Source organism: Stigmatopora nigra, chromosome 1 (genome assembly GCF_051989575.1).
Source record: "Stigmatopora nigra isolate UIUO_SnigA chromosome 1, RoL_Snig_1.1, whole genome shotgun sequence".
Lineage (NCBI taxonomy): Eukaryota > Metazoa > Chordata > Actinopteri > Syngnathiformes > Syngnathidae > Stigmatopora > Stigmatopora nigra.
In genome coordinates, this window is record NC_135508.1 from 20643061 (window position 1) to 20663856 (window position 20796).

General features: G+C 40.5%; 2 protein-coding genes and 1 long non-coding RNA gene across 4 annotated transcripts in view; 1 reads left to right on the top strand and 2 right to left on the bottom strand.

Annotated features, from left to right (window-relative positions):
* The first annotated feature begins 341 nt into the window (after positions 1-341).
* Positions 342-6971, top strand: tubgcp3 (tubulin gamma complex component 3). The gene is made up of 22 exons (XM_077731169.1): positions 342-588; positions 1237-1344; positions 1786-1853; positions 1951-2028; positions 2113-2321; positions 2409-2578; positions 2795-2907; positions 3014-3139; positions 3217-3285; positions 3359-3491; positions 3567-3733; positions 3805-3915; positions 4014-4122; positions 4254-4443; positions 4817-5021; positions 5086-5221; positions 5302-5390; positions 5544-5675; positions 5911-6051; positions 6128-6244; positions 6328-6422; positions 6492-6971. Exons 1-22 carry the CDS (start codon positions 513-515, stop codon positions 6556-6558), a joined length of 2709 nt encoding a protein of 902 aa, XP_077587295.1. The 5' UTR covers positions 342-512; the 3' UTR covers positions 6559-6971.
* Positions 6972-7832: 861 nt separating this feature from the next.
* Positions 7833-9849, bottom strand: LOC144199778 (uncharacterized). Its single transcript, XR_013326971.1, has 3 exons — positions 9568-9849; positions 8949-9015; positions 7833-7954 (listed from the first exon to the last, which is right to left on the bottom strand). It is a non-coding gene; the product is annotated as an uncharacterized LOC144199778 (long non-coding RNA).
* A 3003-nt stretch (positions 9850-12852) lies between these two features.
* LOC144196650 (fibroblast growth factor 14-like) overlaps positions 12853-20796 on the bottom strand; it is a 29876-nt gene continuing 21932 nt past the window's right edge. For both annotated transcript variants that reach the window (XM_077717011.1, XM_077717020.1), the window contains exons 4-5: positions 18565-18763; positions 12853-18017 (exon numbers count right to left, since the gene is read on the bottom strand). In XM_077717011.1, coding sequence (XP_077573137.1) covers positions 17869-18017; positions 18565-18763 — 348 coding nt within the window. In that variant the 3' untranslated portion in view covers positions 12853-17868. The remainder of the gene's footprint in view (positions 18018-18564; positions 18764-20796) is intronic.

Genomic DNA, 20796 nt, shown 5'->3' on the forward strand with positions numbered 1-20796 from the left:
GTCATCTTAATCATAATCAAGTAAGAACAATTGTTCTGTGTTAAATGTTTATGTTTCGAGACGGAAATGTTTTCCCACGTTTGTCCGTCATGCATTTCCTGGAGACGATTTTCGGCGGGTTATGTGCAACACTAATGATGACTATTTTTGCTAAGTCTATAAGAATCCGAATAAGCTTATCAAAATAAAAATATAGATGTGCTATGTTAACACAAATATCATGATTATGCCGACTAAAACGCCTTTAATTGTATAATAGTAATTTTTATGTTGAGAATAATGTGCAATTTTGTTTATAAATAACGTTATTTTTGAAAACTGTAAACATGTTTGTTCTCTTACTTTGAAGAACTTTCTCCAGCTGGCGTCGTTTTCTCTACCATATTCACGGTTTCTTGACTTACCTTGTCAAAATGGCGCTGCTAGTCGTGGGTGATTGAAAGCCTGTCTGCTTTACACACTGTGAGATTTATTCACAGTTTACACCAAACGCATTGTTAGTCTCCGATAGAATGGCGACCCTAGATCAGAAATCGCCCAACGTGCTTCTCCAGAGCCTCTGCTGCAGAATAACAGGCAAAAGTGAAGGTACATTAGCATAACTCTCCATTCGGACCTCCTTTCCAATTCATTACTCTTGTCACATCATCACCGCTATTCTCACTTCATGAAAATGTTTGTTTTTAATCTTTACCAACATTTGGTGAGATCCTCTTTTCGTCTTAATGTCAGACGACACCCATAGATGTATAATTCGTTAAATTTTCCTCTAGGTGTAGGTAGGGTGTACCCAGTGTGTTATCAATGATGGTGCGCAAAGGCGATAAAATCGCGATATAACGAGTGATTCTAGAATTAAATATATTTCAATCAAGCCTGCAATTCTGCAAACACACAAATCAACTTGGTTACAAACCGGTGCAATTGCGATTTTGGATGTTCTTACTGTCCCACGACGTGGGTGGTGTGCAGCCAAGTGGAAAGTTTGCATATACTATGAGCAAACAGCTTCTCATAACTCATTGTCTACCAATAACGGTGATTTTTAACTGGGAGGGTTGGTGCAGAACAGTGATCATCTGCTGCCAGTCCATCCCATTTGAAATTTGACAGCTATAGTCGTCAATGTTAGCAAATGATGAGGTGTAATTTAAAATACTCATGTTTAATATACGGAAGAGTAAACAACTGATCATCATGCGTCAATGTTTTTTTTTTTTTTTTTTGTCTCGCCAGCTGATGTTGCCCAACAGTTCCAGTATGCCGTGCGAGTCATTGGCAGTAACTATGCTCCCTCTATTGAACGGGATGAATTCCTGGTGACGGAGAAGATCAAAAAAGAATGTAAGTCCAAATTAAGCTCCCATTGCCTGCCAATAACAACTCAACGCTGTTGCTCATTTTAGCTTTGGTGTCTAGTCTCTATTGTCAAGTGCTTTTCAGGCATGCGTTTCAGTGTTCTAAAGCTTTTTTTTATGTTGCACTCTCGAGAAATTGCTGAAACACTAACAGTAAATTCCCATTCGACCCATTAGAGTTGCTTAGGTTGTACCATTAGTGGGAAAACAATCAATCAAAGCTCTTTCACCGTCAGTAAAAATAGCACTCCATTTTCAGGATGACATATATCGAGCAAAAATCAGTCAGGCTTTGAGTCATCATTGGCTCTTGATAACAACATGCACCATTTGGGGAGATTTGTTAATGAAGGAGAAGCAAGCAGCAGATGAGGTGGTTTGAAATCGCTGTGCATGTTAACTGACGGGTACTCCCCACTCTCTACAGTGTTGAAACAGCGGCGAGATGCAGACGCTGCTCTTTTCTCTGAGCTGCATAGGAAACTACAGTCACAGGTTGGTACTGTCTACTGTAACTGGTAACTGACACACTAACTGAGCCCGATGAAAACCCATTTTCTATTGTAAGATACAACTTTACAATATGTGACAGGGTGTTTTGAAGCATCGCTGGTCTGTTCTCTACTTGCTCCTCAGCCTCTCTGAAGATCCTCGCAAGCCTTCCAGTCGGGTGCGACTATTTTTCTTCTTCCGTGCTTGAAGCATCCTCTCATGCCTGTCATCCAAGTATTACAGTACTTCTCTGCCTTTTCAGGTTGGAAACTACGGGGCTCTGTTTGCTCAAGCCCTCCCTAGAGATGCCCACTCCACACCGTTCTACTGCGCCCGTCCCCAAAGTCTTGCACTGAGCTATGGAGAAAGGAGCAGCAGCCTGTCTGCCAGCATCGGAACGAGCGGAATCTCAAGTCTAGGAGTCTATACACTCAACGGACCCACACCAACACCTCAGTCACTTTTGGCAGGGTGTGAATAGTTTTTACTCACAACATTTTCTGAAAAATCTTGGCATCTGAATCACGTTACCAAAACTCTGATATCTGGTTGTTACAGTCTACCTCCTCAGTCTGGGGCCGGAGTTCCCCCCTCCCTGGTCTCCCGTCTGGCCTGGGCTCTTCCTGTAAGCTCCTCCCCCTCCTCAGCTGTGGGCCCCGTCACCGTACGGCCACCTCTCGGACCTGCTGCTAGATCAGGCCGCCTTAGGCAAGACGGCGATGCAACTGGTAGGTTCACCTATTAGAGTGTCAATAGACTTTGTTGTGTTCAGAGTTCCATTAAACGCCATGGACATCGATGGAAGCCAATCCATTTGAACTGGGAGGGGTCGGCCGGCTCGAGACTGCACCTTCCCTCTCAGTTGAATTGGCTTGAATGTCTTATTGTCAATAGCATCTAATGATCATCATCTGAAGCTGACCTAGTTTCTTCGGTTGCGGTAGGCGAGGTGAGCGAGGTGGCGCTTGTGAGGGACATCCTCTACGTGTTCCAAGGGATCGATGGCAAGTTTGTCAAGATGAGCAACCAAGAAAATTGTTACAGAATAGACAGCAAGGTACCTAACGCCCTTGATAGAGGATTTACACAATACCAGGAACCACCATTTTGTGCATAACTGAGACTCATTTGATTTGACTTCAAGACAATGTCAACGTCAACAGGTGCTGGTAAGCAAATCCCTTAAGGACACCTGCAGCAGACTGGCCGAGCTCGGGTGGCTCCACAATAAAGTCCGCAAGTATACAGACGCAAGGAGCCTCGACCGGGCCTTTGGACTAGTTGGACAGGTGCCTTTGTGGGATGGCGTCATGTCTAATGAATGTCAATGTCCCCATGTAAATGCAATTTTCCTTCTCTGGCCCAGAGTTTCTGTGCATCCCTCCACCAAGAGCTAAAGGAGTATTACAGACTCCTTTCGGTCCTACACTCTCAGGTTTGAAAGATGTTTTTTTTTCTTTTTATATAGGATAGCTAGTCACTTTGCTCACGTACCTGTACTTTTTCAGTTGCAGGTAGAAGACGACCAGGGTGTCACCATTTGTACAGAGAACAGTCTGACGCTCAGAAGACTTCTGGTCTGGATGTACGACCCCAGAGTCCGGCTCAAAACGCTCGCCGCCCTCGTCGACTTCTGTCAAGGTGGCTGCCGTTTACGACTTGTGTTGCGATGGTGTTTTCTTTCCCGGAGTTTTAAACGCCTTGTGTTGGTTTCAGGCCGCAAAGGTGGGGAGCTCGCGTCAGCTGTTCACGCCTATGGAAAGACAGGCGATCCACAAATGAGGGCGTTGGTGCAACACATCCTTAGCTTGGTGTCGCACCCCATTCTTAACTTCTTGTATCGGTGGATCTACGATGGAGAGCTTGAGGACACTTATCATGAGGTGAAGCGCACAAAACTTCCAAAGCAGCTTCGACTGTGTCTATGGGGTCTCATGTCGATTCTTGCCCGTAGTTCTTTGTGGCGTCAGATCCAAACGTGAAAACTGATCGCCTGTGGCACGTCAAGTACTCTCTCAGGAAGTCAATGATCCCTTCGTTCATCACCATGGACCAGGCTCGTAAGGTAGGAGCACACCTGTTCCAAATCCCTGTCTTTTTCCAAAAATGGCTTTTCAGTGAGTTGTTTATCATCAAATAATTTTCATTGCTATACCTCCTCAGATTCTGCTGATTGGGAAATCCATAAACTTCCTGCACCAGGTTTGTCAGGACAGAACACCACCTGGAAAAATCACACCAGCGTCCAAATTTACAGATACACCCAAAGATGGTAAGATTTTTTTTTTTCGTAAAGGAATTAGTATTTGTGTGTTAACACTGTGATCAATGTTCTTCCAGTTTGCTGTTCTTGTCTTGGGTGTCAATGAGGTACACTTAGGCTAATGAACTTCTCTTTTGTAGCGGCAGAACTGCTGTCAGACCTCGAGGGGGCATTTCAGGAGAAGATTGACGCTGCCTACTTTGACACCAGTAAGTATTTGCTGGATGTTCTCAACCGGAACTACCTGCTGCTGGAACACCTTCAGGCAATGAGGAGATACCTGCTCTTGGGTCAGGGAGATTTCATCCGACACTTGATGGACCTTCTTAAGTAAGCTACACATTTGTCTTGTCTTCTATTGTCTGTGATGATGACAAATATTGGAAATCATATTAAAACAAATTAGAGAAAAACTCGTGACAAATCTAACTGGCGATTCTACAGTTTCACCTTAGTGGCCCTGAGGAGATAAGCCAAAAGTCCACCAGCACCATTGATCTGTAAACTAAGCTAATTGTGACATTCTTTGCTTCTGTACTATTATTGATAAATATGTCAAATGTACCAGAAAAGTGCCAACTTATTTTTGAGGAATCTTGATAATCTACTCCAGTTCTGGAAGAACCCATCAGTGCTACATTGGACAGCGGCAATATTTCAATAATGATTTAATAATGGTGATTTCTTATTTTTTTTCTTCAAGACCAGAGCTTGCACGACCTGCCACCACTTTGTACCAACACAACCTGACGGGTATCCTAGAAACTGCTGTCAGAGCAACCAACGCCCAGTACGACAATGTGGAGATCCTCAAGCGGCTTGATGTGCGACTGCTGGAGGTGTCGCCGGGCGATACCGGCTGGGATGTATTCAGCCTCGACTACCACGTAGATGGACCTATCGCTACGGTACTGCTCATTATTGACACGTTTGTATATCTCCCTCTCATGCTCACAAAGCTGTGCGTTACAGGTATTCACTCGGGAATGTATGGGGCACTACTTGCGCGTTTTTAACTTTCTGTGGAGGGCGAAGCGGATGGAGTACACACTCACCGACATCTGGAAGGGTCAAATGTGTAATGCAAAGCTTCTCAAAACGATGCCCGGTTTGTAGATACAAAACAACCTACGACGACAATGAGGAAGTCGGCGGTAAAGTTGAATTTTTTTGTGTCTTCCCTTCCAGAGCTGTCCGGCGTGCTGCATCAGTGCCACATCCTGGCGTCTGAGATGGTCCACTTCATCCATCAAATGCAGTACTACATCACCTTTGAGGTCAGGCCATTAGAGAAGCTATTTCACTCATCTCATTTAAAAGGGCATTCAAAGTCAAGATTAAACCAACTATGGACATTGTGGACTTTGCTGAAACCATTATTAATAGAGCAGAGGTTTTCAATTTTAATCTTCCATAATGTGTTCTCATAGGTGTTGGAGTGTTCCTGGGATGAGCTATGGAATAAAGTCAACCAGGCACAGGATTTGGATCATATTATTGCTGCCCATGAAGTGTTCCTGGACTCCATCATATCGAGATGCTTGCTGGACAATAATAGTGGGGTATGGTATTTTGAAACAAAAAAAGAAGGGGCATGCCTAAATATAGTCTTGCTCCTTCATTAATAGTTAGAGCTATTCATGGTAATTTTGTTTGGATTTTTCTTCTGTAATTTAAAGGGCATTTGGGTTTAGTCCATTTAATTTGAATAATTTTAACTTGTTTTAGTTAGCTCTTTTGTTTTTTTTTAATTTTAGTGTATAATAACCCTGAATCACACCCTCTTTTTTTTTAAAGTCTCTTTTGAACCAACTGAGGGCCATCTTTGACCAAATCATCGAGTTCCAAAATGCTCAAGATTCCCTGTACCGTGCTGCGCTGGAGGAACTGGCCCTACAGTTGCAATTTGAGAAGAAAAAGCAGCAAAACGAGGAGGAGGTGTGAGGAGGAGCCCAAGAAAGAGGAATAACCAAAAAATCTGCACCGTTCCAATCATCCTGTTTGTCTGTTTCAGGGTCAGTGGGGCGTGACAGCTGAACAAGAAGCAGAGGAGAAGAGGAGGACTCGGGAATTTCAAGAGACCATCCCAAAGATGTGCTCACAGCTTCGAATTCTTACACACTTTTACCAGGTGGTTCACTTTCCCACATAGGTTATTTACCTTTTGCCTGCCTTTCCCTTTCTGAAATTCTCCCTGTGTTCTGCTCTTCTCAGAGTATTGTTCAACAGTTCCTAGTATTGCTGACCACCAGTACAGATGAAAGCCTTCGCTTCCTCAGCTTCCGACTGGACTTCAATGAGCACTACAGGTGTGACAAAGCCCAGTTCTTTACAAGACGCACTTTGAGCTAACGCTGTCCAAACTGTTCCGCACTCAGGGCCAGAGAACCTAGGCTGCGAGCATCGATAGGAGCCACAAGGGGGCGACGGATGTCCAATATCTGAGCTCTACTTCTTGGGGATTACTAATATGACATCACAGACCAGACAACCAGCACTTCACTCCAAATGAATGCTGTGCTTTTTGCCTGCACTCACTTGCTGCTGTGAACTATCCGGCAATAGTTGACGCCAACCCAGCAAAAGTCAGCTCCAGGAAAAACAAACAGCCTTATTGATGAGAACATTTTTTTATGACCTAACTCTCATGTATATACAAGCACGCATGTTACAGGTATGCTTTGTGTTTTTCCGTTAGCAATTATGAAGACAAATAAATTGAATCCATTTCTTCACACGTGTAAATACTGTAACAGGTTGTGCTGTGTCACTATCATTAGCATTGCAAATCGTGTAATGTTTCAAGCAAGTAGAACTAAAGAAACGCCATGCGCGTTCAATAAAAATAATTTTTTAAAGAGTTGTTGGGACTTGATTTAGATGTGCTAAATGATCATATGAGGATTTCACTGCACTCAAAAAAGCCACTAGAGGACGATGTTGTCTTTTGCAGCCACCCTAAGCTAAATCATGCAAGTATCCATTCTGCTCGCCTGATATAATACGTACTTAGTCCATCAAACCACCATTTGGCATTCAGGGGTAGACTTGGAAGTGCACAATAACTTAAATAAGCAGACTGTCAATGTAGTTTTAGCATATACTTAACATGGAAAACATGCTGACATTTCCATTGACAAGCGTTTCAATTGGCCTTTTCTGCAGGCCTCCACATAGGAGCAATGGTCTACCTTTAAAAGGTACCAATGAAAATAACAGGGCTCTCAAGTGAACAGCTGCCATTTAATGGCATTTCGCTTAGCAAGCGTGTCTTGAAACGGACATATTGCTTCTTTTCGATGAGCTGAGAAGCAAGAATCTAAAATTCTAAATCAAGTGTTTTCTCTCTTTGGGAATGAGTTGTTCTTGTATCTATGGAGATATTTTTCTAGCCTCTCTTTGTTGATGGATCATTTTAGTATTTTGAGTGGCCTTTTTTGAAGGTTTTAGTGCAGCTCTTCAATTTAAATCTATGGTGGAGTCAGGATTAAGTTAATAAAAACAGATTTTTTTTTTGTTGAACTTGACCTAATGTAGTCACGCACCTCCTTCATCAAGTTCACAAACTGATCACTCAAGAATTTAATGGTTCCATCAATCACAACAATGGTACTGTTGGTCTCATATTCTTGTTTGTAGTTGCAAAACTGAACCTCTTGAATTATAAATATGAGACGACACTAGAGGAGGACTGTGGGAAAGCAGATCTGTGCCTAAGACTTCACTTACCGCATTTGAGGAGTTCTCGATGAGGCTGACAAGGTGTGTATACAGGAGAGGGTTCAACGGGCAGAAATGATAATTGGATCGGTTACCTTTATACTTTGGTTACCTTCCTTGTCTAAAAGAGGGGGACACAGAAAAAGTAAATGTTATTTTTTCTTTCAGGTTTGGCTGGAAAGAAATGTCTCTTGTTTCTTCAGAGCACTGTGACATCAAAGACAAATACAGAGTGGAAGGAAAACACCCGATCCTACAATTTTATGAACAAAACACCGGGCCTATCTCCTACACTGGAACCAATGCAAAACAACCAATTGGGTCACGCGGAAAACATGCAAACTTCTATTTTATATTCAAATTCTAATACATTTCTTGTGGCGGTTAATATTTGGCTTTAGTTTGCTGTAAAATGAAATTAAAATGTAAATTTAACTTCTGAAACAAAATTCACAAGATTTAGCTTTAGTGCATTCATTTGGGTTGTCATGTAAAAAATACACTCGCTCGTGTGTTTAACACTGTATACATTGTCAGTGATCTTAACTATATTATATATGTATGTATGTATGTATGTATATATATATATATATATATATATATATATATATATATATATATATATATATATATATATATATATATATATATATATATATATATATATATATATATATATATATATATATATATATATATATATATATATATATATATATATATATATATATATATATATATATAATATATAAATATATGTATAATTATTTTTTACAGCACATGTCCGTAAACAACAAATTGCAGCTTGTTTGAGGCGGATCATTCTAGATCAAATTTATTTTCCTCAGTCCATGCTGGAAAGACATGCGCACAGCCATCCTCAATAAGTGACTTGGCCGATGCTTTTACGGTTGCCATGGTGCCAAACAAGCATCTCTGGTGCCGGGCAAAAGCAGGCCATGATTGGTTAATCAGTATTCAGACTGTGTGTTTGCTGGGCTGTACACTGTTGAACCAGTGTGTGCGTGTGCAGGTGTGTGTCAAGGTGCACGTGTCGATGTGTGAATGCACCAAATGTCACTTATCACCTGAGAGATAAATGATTGCTTTCTCACCTCCTATATCCACATTTCTTTCTTCATCAGCCTTATGGTTGCTCCGGAGTGGAGGGAGGGGGGTTGACTGAATAAGGAGACGGTGGAGGAAGATGGAAAAAGCCAACTTGAAACATAGGACATCACGAAAGGAGCATCTTAAATCTTTGGAAGAAAGATATCGGCACCCTTTGAAAATGTCATCGCATTTCAAATACATATTGTGTTGCGCTTTTGAATGAGAACTGCACAGAAAAGCAAAGATGAGTGTTATAGAATAATGGCAGTGTGGTTTGACATTTATCCTTAAAAGCGATAGCTGCAAAAATCAAACATATACACATTGTATATATATTTATATGGGGCACACAGCCGGTGGGGAAAAGGACCCCAAACTCAAATTGTCGATGGTGTGATTCCTAAACAATCTACCTGTAGCATGGTAAAAATGCACTTAGGCCAGTAAATTGCTCAACGACTTACCTCGTTGGTGTGCTAGTCGTCTGTCGGCATGGAAAACACTTTGAAAGGAAGAGATACTGCGCATGTGCTTAATTTACGAACCTACGTCTCCATTAGGCGTAACCACGCCCATATTGTCCCGCCATATTGTATGTGTAAAAGATGGTGGCTTGCTTACCGCGCTCCACGAGGTGGTTTGTCCTCCCAACTCAACATCCATGGTTTGAAGATGACATAGAATGGTTGTTATTTTTGTGGTCTTGATGCTATAAAAAAGTATGTGTATACTACAATGAAACTCTTATGTATCTTTAAACACAAAGAGGGAAGCTATAATAACGATAGCATTCCTCTTTGAATGAATGAACTATAGTAGAGTTCATTCATTCATTTTCTGAACCACTTTACACCACTGGGACTCTTGTCTTTGGAACAATGAGACCAAGATTAATCTCCTAGTAACACATGGCTTGAATAGAGTCTGGTGTCACAAAGGTGAGGAGTTCAAACAAAAATGCAGGAAAGATGGCCAGGCACGCCCACCTCATCAAGCCAACTCAGCTCACCTGTCAACATGGCTGGAATGTACTCAAATCAGCCCAGTATAGTAAAAGCCTGTCTAAAACGCAAATGCCGGGCCAGGTTGTCTTCAGGACTACATGAGACTTTAACCACCTGATTACTCCGTCATAAGCCAACTGCCCCTTAGGCCTCATTGGCTCCAGACAACTGGCTTGCCCACCATCCACTTCTTGACATTAAAAAGTTTTTGCAATTTCCCGTGTGCATCCTGTCCCTGCATTTGGGTCCAAACAACTTCACTCATGACAGTATCAGTAATGTTATATTTAATATATTAACTACATTTATTTTTTCATATTTACTGCATAGGAAAAGTGTTGTCTTTGTCACAGAAATGGCGGATTGCAGTGTGTAGAGGAACCAGCAGACTCCCATTTCTCACCCATTCCTTCTTTGTATTATTGAGGTGGCTGAAATGTGCAAAGATCAATAGCCCAACGTGACGCAGAGAGTCGCGCCTTGTATTTTTTTCCCTCTCCCCCTGCACCTGTCCAATTGATTCGCTTAGGCCCGCACCTCTTGGTGTGCGGCAGGCTTAAAATAATCCTGTTGCTGTCTTCAAACCTTATTTTCAACATTATATATACATATACACATATATATGTATATATACATATACACAAACATATATACATATACACAAACATATATACATATATATACATATACACAAACATATATACATATATATACATATACACAAACATATATACATATATATACATATACACAAACATATATTCATATATATACATATACACAAACATATACATATATATACATACACACAAACATATATACATACATATACACAAACATTTATATACATATACACAAACATATATACATATATATACATATACACAAACATATACATATATATACATATACACAAACATATACATATATATACATGTACATATATAGATATGTATACATATATATATATATATACACAAGGCAAATAACACAAAGCCATGTTTCCTTTCTATAAATCTTTTATTTAATATTGTTATGCTCTGTGTGTATACAATAAGTTGGACACAAACTGTACAATATTTGCATATTATGGATGTTAGAGAAACTGAACATTGACTCAAAGACATTCAGCACTCGCCACATTTTGCTACCAACTTACTGTAACCGTACAGGAGTAACACTGGTGAGATGCAGGACATCAGCTTGCTTTTATTACCGATGTTGTTAATCTTTACACACACACAAAAAAAAAACAGGAAAGACAATAAATATCGTTTTTTTTTAAAGATGCCTTCTGACGGTAGAGTAAATTGACTAGTGCAAATCAGTTGATAAATTGGGTAATGAAAAAATAGGCTAAAACGAAAGTGTTAAATGTAGGATTTATTTGATTTCTGTATGTATGATCATCAATTTTTCCCATATTACGTCCTTCTCGGGAGATTCTGTAGAAAATAAGTGCTGAAAGAGTACACCAAGTACTTGAGTACACACATTCGAAAGTAACAATGATTCATTCATTCATTCACCTTCTGTATATGATGAATGAATAGTTTTCAATTAACCTAACAAGCATGATTTTGGAACTCAGGAAGGAACTAGTATAAAAACAATCATTACAATAAATTAAATAACCAATGTGGATATTAACAAAAAAGACAACCAAAATGTAAGGAATCCAAATGGACTAAATTAAAAACCATATTTTCCCCACTATTTTATTAGATTTTTTTGTATTGAATATATACTTCCTACATGATCACATGCATTAGCCCCAACGAAAGCTTGCTTTGGACCTTAGAAAATAAACAAGTGCAACAAGTGGAAACCAAGCAGTGAGAGGACACAGTTTATGCTACCGCAACAAGCATAATGTAGTAAGGCGTTCTCCTGTTTGAGAAACAGAATTAGACGGGCTACATCACCAGCACAGTTTCAACTATCGCATGTCCGTGAGTCACAAAAAGGTGGCCGCATTGCTGACAAGCCACCGTTACAACACGTCCCCTCGGAAGCAGCACACATGAGTGTAAAGTAAAAGATGTCCAGCTTTGTCACCATGGCTCCCTGCTAATTGAAACAGATGCTCTTTCCCTGTGCAGGGCTCTTAGTGGTAGCCTTGGTGCCAGAACGGACTAACTACAGAGATGCTCACCTTAATTGGGATGTGTGATTAGCAACCTGGAGAACCCTGTTTTATCTGCATCTTTGGTCCGTGCCGCACAATTATTCTTGAATACGTTTGAGAGATCTTCAAAAGCCGCATTCCCCCGGGTGCTGACCCAACAAGCAGATGATTGATAATTCAGAGTTGAAGTGCACCATGAAAAAGATTCCCTCCCGGTAAAAGAAGAAAAAAAAAAGGAGGAGTGCCGCATAATGACAATAATGCATCCCAACAGTACATAGAAGATCTTCAACTCAAATCAAAAACATGACAAATGCTCCATGTTAAGAACTGCAGAACATTGTTCACTAATTCAACAGCAGCAAATTTGTTGTGAATAACACACACAACATTTGAATGTAATCTCTCACAACTTTGAATCCAGGTTATCCTGATGAAATGATGAGAAACATGATTGTCAGGGCTTTCTGCTGATTTCCTAGCAACCTTTTACAGCATTACACAAGTGCTACAAAACACGGCAAAGATCCACATTTTGTCTACAAAAGACAAGCACAACACTGGCCAAAAGACTTGAAATTGGCCCATACAGTGGAACATTACTCATGTGAACAGTTGTCCTACATGGGGAAACTCTATGGGACGCTTTTTTTGCTTTTTATCACAGCGTTTGAAGGAAAATAACAAGGCATCGGAGAACCGTCATGTTTATGGAGAAATACACCACAAAAGCAACGTTTTTGGACCAATCACAGTGCATTACTAAAGAAAGTATTCTTAAGATAGGCCAATGATTTATAGAAATCTAAAGAGACAAACATAAGCAGACTAGTAGTATTCTATATGGAAGGAAAAAATAGGCAAGGGACCAAATCAAATATAATTATAAACAAATGTTTCATATTTTGACATATTTTTTAGTGTTGAGTACGCAGTGAAAAGGTCTCCCATTTCCCATACATACCTGTCAACTTCTGATTTTATCCCAAATTTTATAAGTTTTTGATCATTTCAAATAGTTTATGCCGTATAACAACTTTTATGTAGGTTTTTTCATAAATCCAATCCCGTTTTTCCCATTTTGACTCAAATCCAGATCATCTCGGCAGACAAAAACATCATGTATGGCTGCTAATATTGTCATGTTTTAAGCATGATAAGCACACGTGCATTCCCCTTTCACATAGCGAGTCAGCAAGCAATGTATCCAGACAGTCAAGCTGTCAGTGTCATAAGTCGACATCTACAGAATGTTGAATTTAGTGCATGCAAAAGGCGCACCGTCCACTTTGGGGAACATTTTAGACTTTTAAGTGCGCCCTATGTGAGTAAATTTGTGCCACGTTGCATTTGTACGGTTAATCATTGCTTAATAAGGGGAATTGCAATCATTAATAAGGCAAGCAAACGATTGAGGTTGACAGGTATGCCCATGTGACCTACATTATTGGATAACCAACCACCATCCATAATTAATCCTGTGCCAGTTAAAATCAGGTTCAAAATGGAGGGACGGAAAATTGGTGCTAGCGAAAATTTTCTTTTGTTTTTGAAATCTTTTTGTTTTGTTTTCTGAACACCTCACGTTGAGGCTGCTGCTGTTTCTGTAATGAGTGTTTGTGTTATTTTGTTGTTGTTTTTTTAGGAAGTTTATTCCTTTGATGCTCACTTTAATTATGATCTCAAGTTGCGCCACTACAGGCACAAGTTATTCATTTATCTAATGATGTGGAATTGCAAATAGTACAAAAACGCAGCAGTGTTTTGCCCTAGAAGGTTCCACTATATAAGCCAAACGGTATCGGATCAGACAATCTACAACGACTTCCCATTGAGACAACAGCATAAATACGCGTGACACATTTTGACATGACACTGTTTTTTTTGTTCTTCTTTTTTTTTTAACCAATTTGAAGCCCAAGAGTGAGTGTGTCTGCGCAGGTGCAGAACGCAAACTATTGACCGAAATGTGCCGTACGAAAAATGAGGTCACCTAGCGACATCCGGTCATGTGCGTCTGCTACGGTCAAGTGTTTTTGGCTACGGGCGCTGACGACCTGCTACCGAGAAGATCAAGCTGGTCTGATGAGTCAAATGGCATTGTTTCTTTCTTTGTGGCTATCTTTACAGAGTGCTCATTCTAATCCGGAACAAAGAACCACTGCTGGAATCTGAGCGCATAAGGCTGAGCTAACTTTAGTACTAAATATGTGCTGAAAAAATGTTATCTTTTTTTGCGGATATTATTTTAGAATTTGCTGTAAAATCTTTCCAACAAATACCGAGCAAATGGAAAAAAAAAATGGCGATAGACTTCAATCAATGCACATTATGGATGAGTAATTATTCATTTAAAGCGGGTTCGAATAGAAAACACTGTATGAACGGCACAGAACCGGTGCAGCCAGAGGTTAGTGTGTCAGCCTCAAATCTCTAGGGTCCTGGGTTCAAATCTAGGTTGGTCCACCTGTGTGGAGTTTGCATGTTCTCCTCGGGCCTGTGTGGGTTTTCTCCAGGTACTCCGGTTTCCTCCCACATCCCCCAAAAAATGCATGGTAGGCTGGATGGACACTCTAAATTGCCCCTTAGTATGAGTGTGAGAGTGAATGGTTGTCCATCTCCTCGTGCCCTGCCATTGGCTGGCCACCGATTTAGGGTGTTGTCCCCCACCTCTGGCCCGAAGTCAGCTGGGATAGGTCCTAGAACCCTCCGCGACTCTAGTGAGGATAAAGCGACTCAGAAGATAAATGTACAAAATGAGCATTATCATTGCCATCTTAGACCTCTCATTTTACATTTTAACACTGCAATAATAACAGCCTATATCAGAAATTGCAATGCAAAAAATATAATCGAATTATATGCCAGGCTCGCGTTTAGAATTATTTTTGGACAGATTATTAAATTCCAGTTAGCAAAAAATAAAATAAAAAAACGAATAAAAAACTGATTTAAAATAAGACTTAGCGTCAACATCTCACCAGATGAGGTTGAGGCTCCTGTTTTTTTTATTTTATTTTGTTTTTTTTTAACGGATAGTGCATGAAAGTAGTAATACTTCTTCTTTTACAACTTTCACACATGAGTAAGGCATGCTACCATTATAGCGGCCTCGGCTAACGTAGTCATGTTGAGGGTGCAATGCATCGTCATGCGCAAGAGTCAGGACAGTCGTTGCTGTCGTAAGAGACGCCACAGTGAAGCCAAGTGAGGCTGTGTTCATTTCTAGTTAGCAGCTTCATGGCAAAGTATCTCTTGGTGATGTAAATGCTCAGTGGGGCAGATTAGGCAATAGGACAGGTGTGTGTGTAGCCCTTTTACAGGGTGAATTCAACCGGCTTTCTCTGGATTCTTACTCCCACAAGTTGTTTTGTTGTATACTACTATTCTACCAGGCTCTGTTGTACTTTATAGTTCTCTGCCTTGTAACGACTGGCCTTCATTTCTCATCTGTCTTTTGTGTATACATTCTTTTCTCTGAATTCACTTCCCCTTGCCCCATCCTCGCATCAGATCACAATTTCATTATAGTCCATAGAGAGATTGTCTGTTAATCATAAAAAAACAAAAAGTGGCTGAAAGCAAATGTTTGACGCAATCCTACAGTAACCGTTCCTCATTGTGTTCATCTTCTTAGATATGACCTGGACTACACAGAATAAATTAATTGGATGAAGTTTGAAGCCAATGCGCTTCACTGGCTTTTCCAATTTTTTAAATATTTAATTGTAGGACTTCAGTTTAAGTACTTTTGGGACTATAAATTGCACTAGCCAAACAATGTAGAGTGAAAGGAGAAACAAATTATATTAGTCGCCCTATAGTATAAACGGCATTTTTAGGGTCAATTTTTTAATTAATGAGAAACCTTGAAACTATTATACATTAAAGTAAGAGTAAAAGAGGGAAAAACAGACAAAATAAACGCAGGCAGGCCTAGTCAAACTGTAAAAAAAGTGTTTTGTAGATACGGTAACCTGAAGTTCACGTTACTTGGGGCTGATTGAACATGAAATTTCAACCAATTTTTTAACCAAATTTTTTAAGCAAAACTCAATTCAACATGTTACCGTTGTGAACTAAATGTTCCAAATTTTACTTTAAATAATTTGAAGTCCATTTGAATGGTGAGCAGATAACGTGTCTGAATTCTCCATTAAAAACTTGAAAAAAGCCAGTTCAATCAACATGTTTTTTCTTTACAGTGTAAGCTGGTCCAAATCCTTACATACTATATAGCCCTGATATATAGTACCACATTTTCCCTGTGCAGGTGCTAAAACTTGCCGTGTAAGTGGATTCTGCATGCCTAAATAACTCATTTCAAATAACCATGTCAATCTTACTTCATGTAGATTGGTGGGCACTGGCGTACCCACCCCCGCTCAACTCATTCCGTGCCATTGACGATGACAGGCATCCAATCCATTCGACTTGGAAGAGTGGCAATTCAAATGGATTCGATGTATGACACTGTCAACGGCAGTCAAACATTAAAATCACTCCGAGCCGCATCTCTCGTGCATTTGTATAAACAAGACGAGAAGCATCACAGTATACTTTTCGTTGAAGAGACGATACACACAACTTCTAGATTACTTCACAAACAAAAAATCTCAGTTGTTGAGCGAGTCTCAAACAGATTGGAGCCATGTGACGGTCACAGTGAATTATCGCCTTTCATCGACATTCTGAGGGAGGCAAACATTTCTGCACTATTCGGTCGGTCCTTAAAACCAACCATTAAACAAAAAAAAAAACATGACAATACCTTCATGTTTCATGTCATGGACATATTGTGGCTTTAACATAATTTACCCTGTTCACTTTTACCCTTCCACCTTTATCAAGTTATTTGCAAGGCAGCAGGTTATGATACACTGTCAGAAATGGGATTTGATTTCTTTCCCTCAAAGTACAATCAATGTGTGGGGCTACCATTTTGCTTGGTTGTCATGCAGTTACCTTTTTGGAGCGTCCAAACGGTACATCAAGCATCCGATATACGGGCCATTGTACGCCTTCATTAGACCGTGTTATACTTTTCTCTGAGAGTGCATAACGTTCCCTTTCAGCTACATTCTAGGTGTCCTCTGCTATTTCATGTAAACAGTAACGCTGCCCATAGCTTTAACTTTGTTCGAGTCATCTTTTGCCAGAATTCTTGAAGAACTAAAAGGGAAAGAAGTGGTGGCATTCTTTTGGTGCTCGCCAGGGAGGTAGCAACTAAAGTGTGTTGTGTATGGGCACAACTCTTGGTTTTTACCAGCTTTATTGTGTCCCCAAACCCACAATGAAACATGCTTGACTGTATTTGTCGAATAAAAACCCAACAGTAGGGTTTTTATTTCAGGTCAGATGCAGAACGTTGTGTGCCGCATCTCTTGCACTCTTTCAAATCTATATAGTGTGTGTGTGTGTGTGTGTCTGAGGCAAGCATACCTGGCAACCGAACATGATCAGTGGACAAGGAGGCCTCTTAGTAACATACTGTCACAGGAAAACACCGGTAGAGAGGACACATTTGTGTTTGATTTCAGGAAAAGCCTTTCCAGCACAGACAGGGATGTCGTACTGCTGCCACTTTGTCGTCCTCCTTTTTTGGCACTAAGCCGTCTACAACATCACTTCTGTCGTATAACGTGAGCAGTGGGATGCTTGCTGTGTACTCGCTGTTAACCACTCTCAACTTTGGAGTCTTGTTGTGTCACTTTTGTGGCAGAATTGTAGACTTTTCCTGGCCTGGTTGCTTGTGGACGGAAAGGGGGAGTGGGGCTAGAGAGGGGTGCGCTATGTTTCCTCCTTGTCAGGTTTGCTGACAGGCTTTCCGCCGTTCATGACCACCGGCTGGCTGGTTGTGCTTTTGGAAGGCGGTACCCCGGCGATCTTAGGCGCCGCCTCTCCTACATCGTGCAGTGAAGGCTCTCGGTACATTGCAACTAGGGAGGAGATGAAAAAGAAGAAATATTAATGTGCATTATACAAAACCCAATTCCAATAAACTTAAGACATGATGTAAAATTGCAAAGTGTCTTTAACCTATTTACTCAAATGTATGAATACAGTACAAAGACAGAGTTACGTCTAAACTGATTAATTTAGTTGTTTTTTATTTTACAATGACTTTATTTACTCATTTTAAACTTGGATTTGGGAGAAAGGGCAGTCTTAAAAAACAACTGTTGGCATCAATTCCAAAGGTGATCAAATAAAATACTTAAGTGTCTTTATTTTCTATTATAAATCCTGAAAGGCAAGCAAGGATGTGGCGCAGTGCACCACTTTGTGAACAACTGAGAGAGCAAAATAAATACATACAAATCCATACATACTTTTTTTTAATTCACTGACCCCCCCCCCCCAAATCTGTAAATATATAGTAAAATTGATAAAATCAACCAATATCCTTTTTAAAATGATTCTAAATTGATATATCGCTGGCAATAGCAAGTGGACAAGAACAACGTGGTTTCAGTGGGATTTTACCTTCTATAGGCTTAGGCAGGAAATGTGCAGCTGGTTTGGTCTTCTTGACTCTGTTGCCCTTCATGGCCTGGCCTTCCTTGTTAAGGCCCAAAAACCAGGCCCGGCCAGACTCCTTCTGCCTGTACAGCATGGAGCTGTAGATCACATAGTAGTTCTCGAACACAGACTCCTTAAATTTGCACTCCGGGGTAAACATTTCCTAAGGAGACGGGCATGAAAAGACCAAACGTTATCATTTTGAAACAATGTATAGGAGGAAAGGGAGGAAATATAACAGCACTTGGGGGGAAAAAATGATATGTTGATTGGTTTGATGAGCTATTTAATCAGGCAGTCAATTCAGTGCCCAAGGTGACATGTTTGCATTGATTCTTTTGTTCTGTTCTGTCAGGCTAGGAGAGGAAATTATGGAAAATTTGGTGGAATGGTACATCTCACCCTAACAGTGGCTACTTAGTCTCCAAGAACAATATATGTGTATTTTGAAATACTGACTATTGACATTTAATTAATCATCACTTAAGAAAACACACAAGCTGTAAGTATATTTTTGCACAATGGTATTTCCAATTGTATTTGAATTTGTCTCCCATTTTTATTGGGAGAAGACCAAATTGTAGCAGAATTTAAATATTTACAAAGATAACATGAGTTGATAATTCTAAGTTTAAATATATAACCTATGCAGTGGCCTTTTCTACAAAGTTCTTAAGAATACCATGCTTATCGTCCTTATCTGTGGGTAATTCTTACCCATCCAAATAGAAGTGGTGATGTGTGTTCAGCTCATAATTAATCTAATAAGTCTTTTGTGTAAACACAAACAGTTGTTAAGTGCTCCTATTATTGCAAATGGCAGCAGTATATGATGCAAAATGTAAGGAAGCTATTTATACTAATAGGGGAAAAGACTAGTCCACAATATATAGTCTTCTTTAAATGAAAACAGTTCATTTCTAGTGGCGTAGGGCTCAAACGCAGAGCTTTCCCCGCTTGTGCGGTGTGGCAACACTGTACGTGAGCAAGTTTTATCGAGCCGCAGAGAGGAAACGTTTAATCAAATCCTTAAGCAATGGATTGGATGGTGACCTAAGCCCCACCTCTGCAAAGTTTTTAGCAAGTCATTTCGGGAATTTAATCCAACTCCACAAACAACAAAGAAATGGCAATGAGAACAAGTGCGCGGCGGTAATCCTCTTCTTCTCCCATGAATGAACTGTCTGCGCGGATTAACAAACGTTTCGATGAAGTACATGTCCCAGGAGGCCTAAATAAAGCCCCTTTTGGCTATGTTTGTCTGGGCCTCCTCTTATTGGCTGTTGTGGCCCTCTTTCCAGAAGCACAGACACATTGTCATTCAGATCAGGTCTGCCGGTCCGAGTCTCATAGCAACATGAGGAAGAGAGGCGACAATGTAGCCGTGGCAACCAACCAGCGCTGAGAGGGAGGGGTCAGTGAGTGAGTGAGTGAGTATGTGCGTACGTGGTTAGTGGGGTTTTGAGCATGAGGCATGAATGTATGCCATGACCACGTGCTATATTTAAGTATATTAAGGTATATTATTAATATAGAGCTTTCTTCTTAAGATTGTTGTTTTAGAACACAAGTGTGGCAAGTCTAAGAAGGGCTGTCGGTAAGCAGCTGTGAGTCGATTGTGGTGTTTGCGCACTCGTACACACGCAAACACACTTGTGGCTCCAGGGGATGAATGGAAGGAGGTTCGGGAGCATTTGCTCAGCTACAAAATGTGACTAAATAATTGCTTGCTGACAAAATCAGGCAGTTGATGAAGATTGAACACTGTATTTATGATACGAGCACGCCGCCGTCGCCGCCACCAAACGCGCGTAGGTAGGTGACTGCTCTGATTTGAAAGCGTCACTCAATCTTTTGGGGGGATTTAATAGATTGTAATACATATTTAGGCTCGACCTTGGGCTAATATTCATTATTCATTTGTTGAGGAGGATGATTTTTTGTGTGTTTGCGCTGAGCAGGGAAGCCATGCATCTTTCAAAGCTGCTTTTAGAATAAAAGCTGTTTGACGCTGAATCTCAAACTAGGTGAGTCATTTCAGCGGCGCTCGACCGACCGTGAGGTCCCGTCATTCGTTTCTAAATAGCAGAAGGGCAAAAGAATGAATGAAAGAGCGCAGGGTGGAGGGAAATTGGGACATGAAGAAAAAGAAGAGGGAGAAGAAATCACAAAGGCGGGATCACGACAACAACAGGC

Excerpts from the sequence above, each read along its gene's own strand:
- tubgcp3 (XM_077731169.1), top strand. The coding sequence starts at position 513 with ATGGCGACCCTAGATCAGAAATCGCCCAACGTGCTTCTCCAGAGCCTC. Across the intron at positions 2,029-2,112 it reads CTCGCAAGCCTTCCAGTCGG|GTTGGAAACTACGGGGCTCT; the intron begins GTGCGACTATTT and ends CTGCCTTTTCAG. Across the intron at positions 3,286-3,358 it reads TTTCGGTCCTACACTCTCAG|TTGCAGGTAGAAGACGACCA; the intron begins GTTTGAAAGATG and ends GTACTTTTTCAG.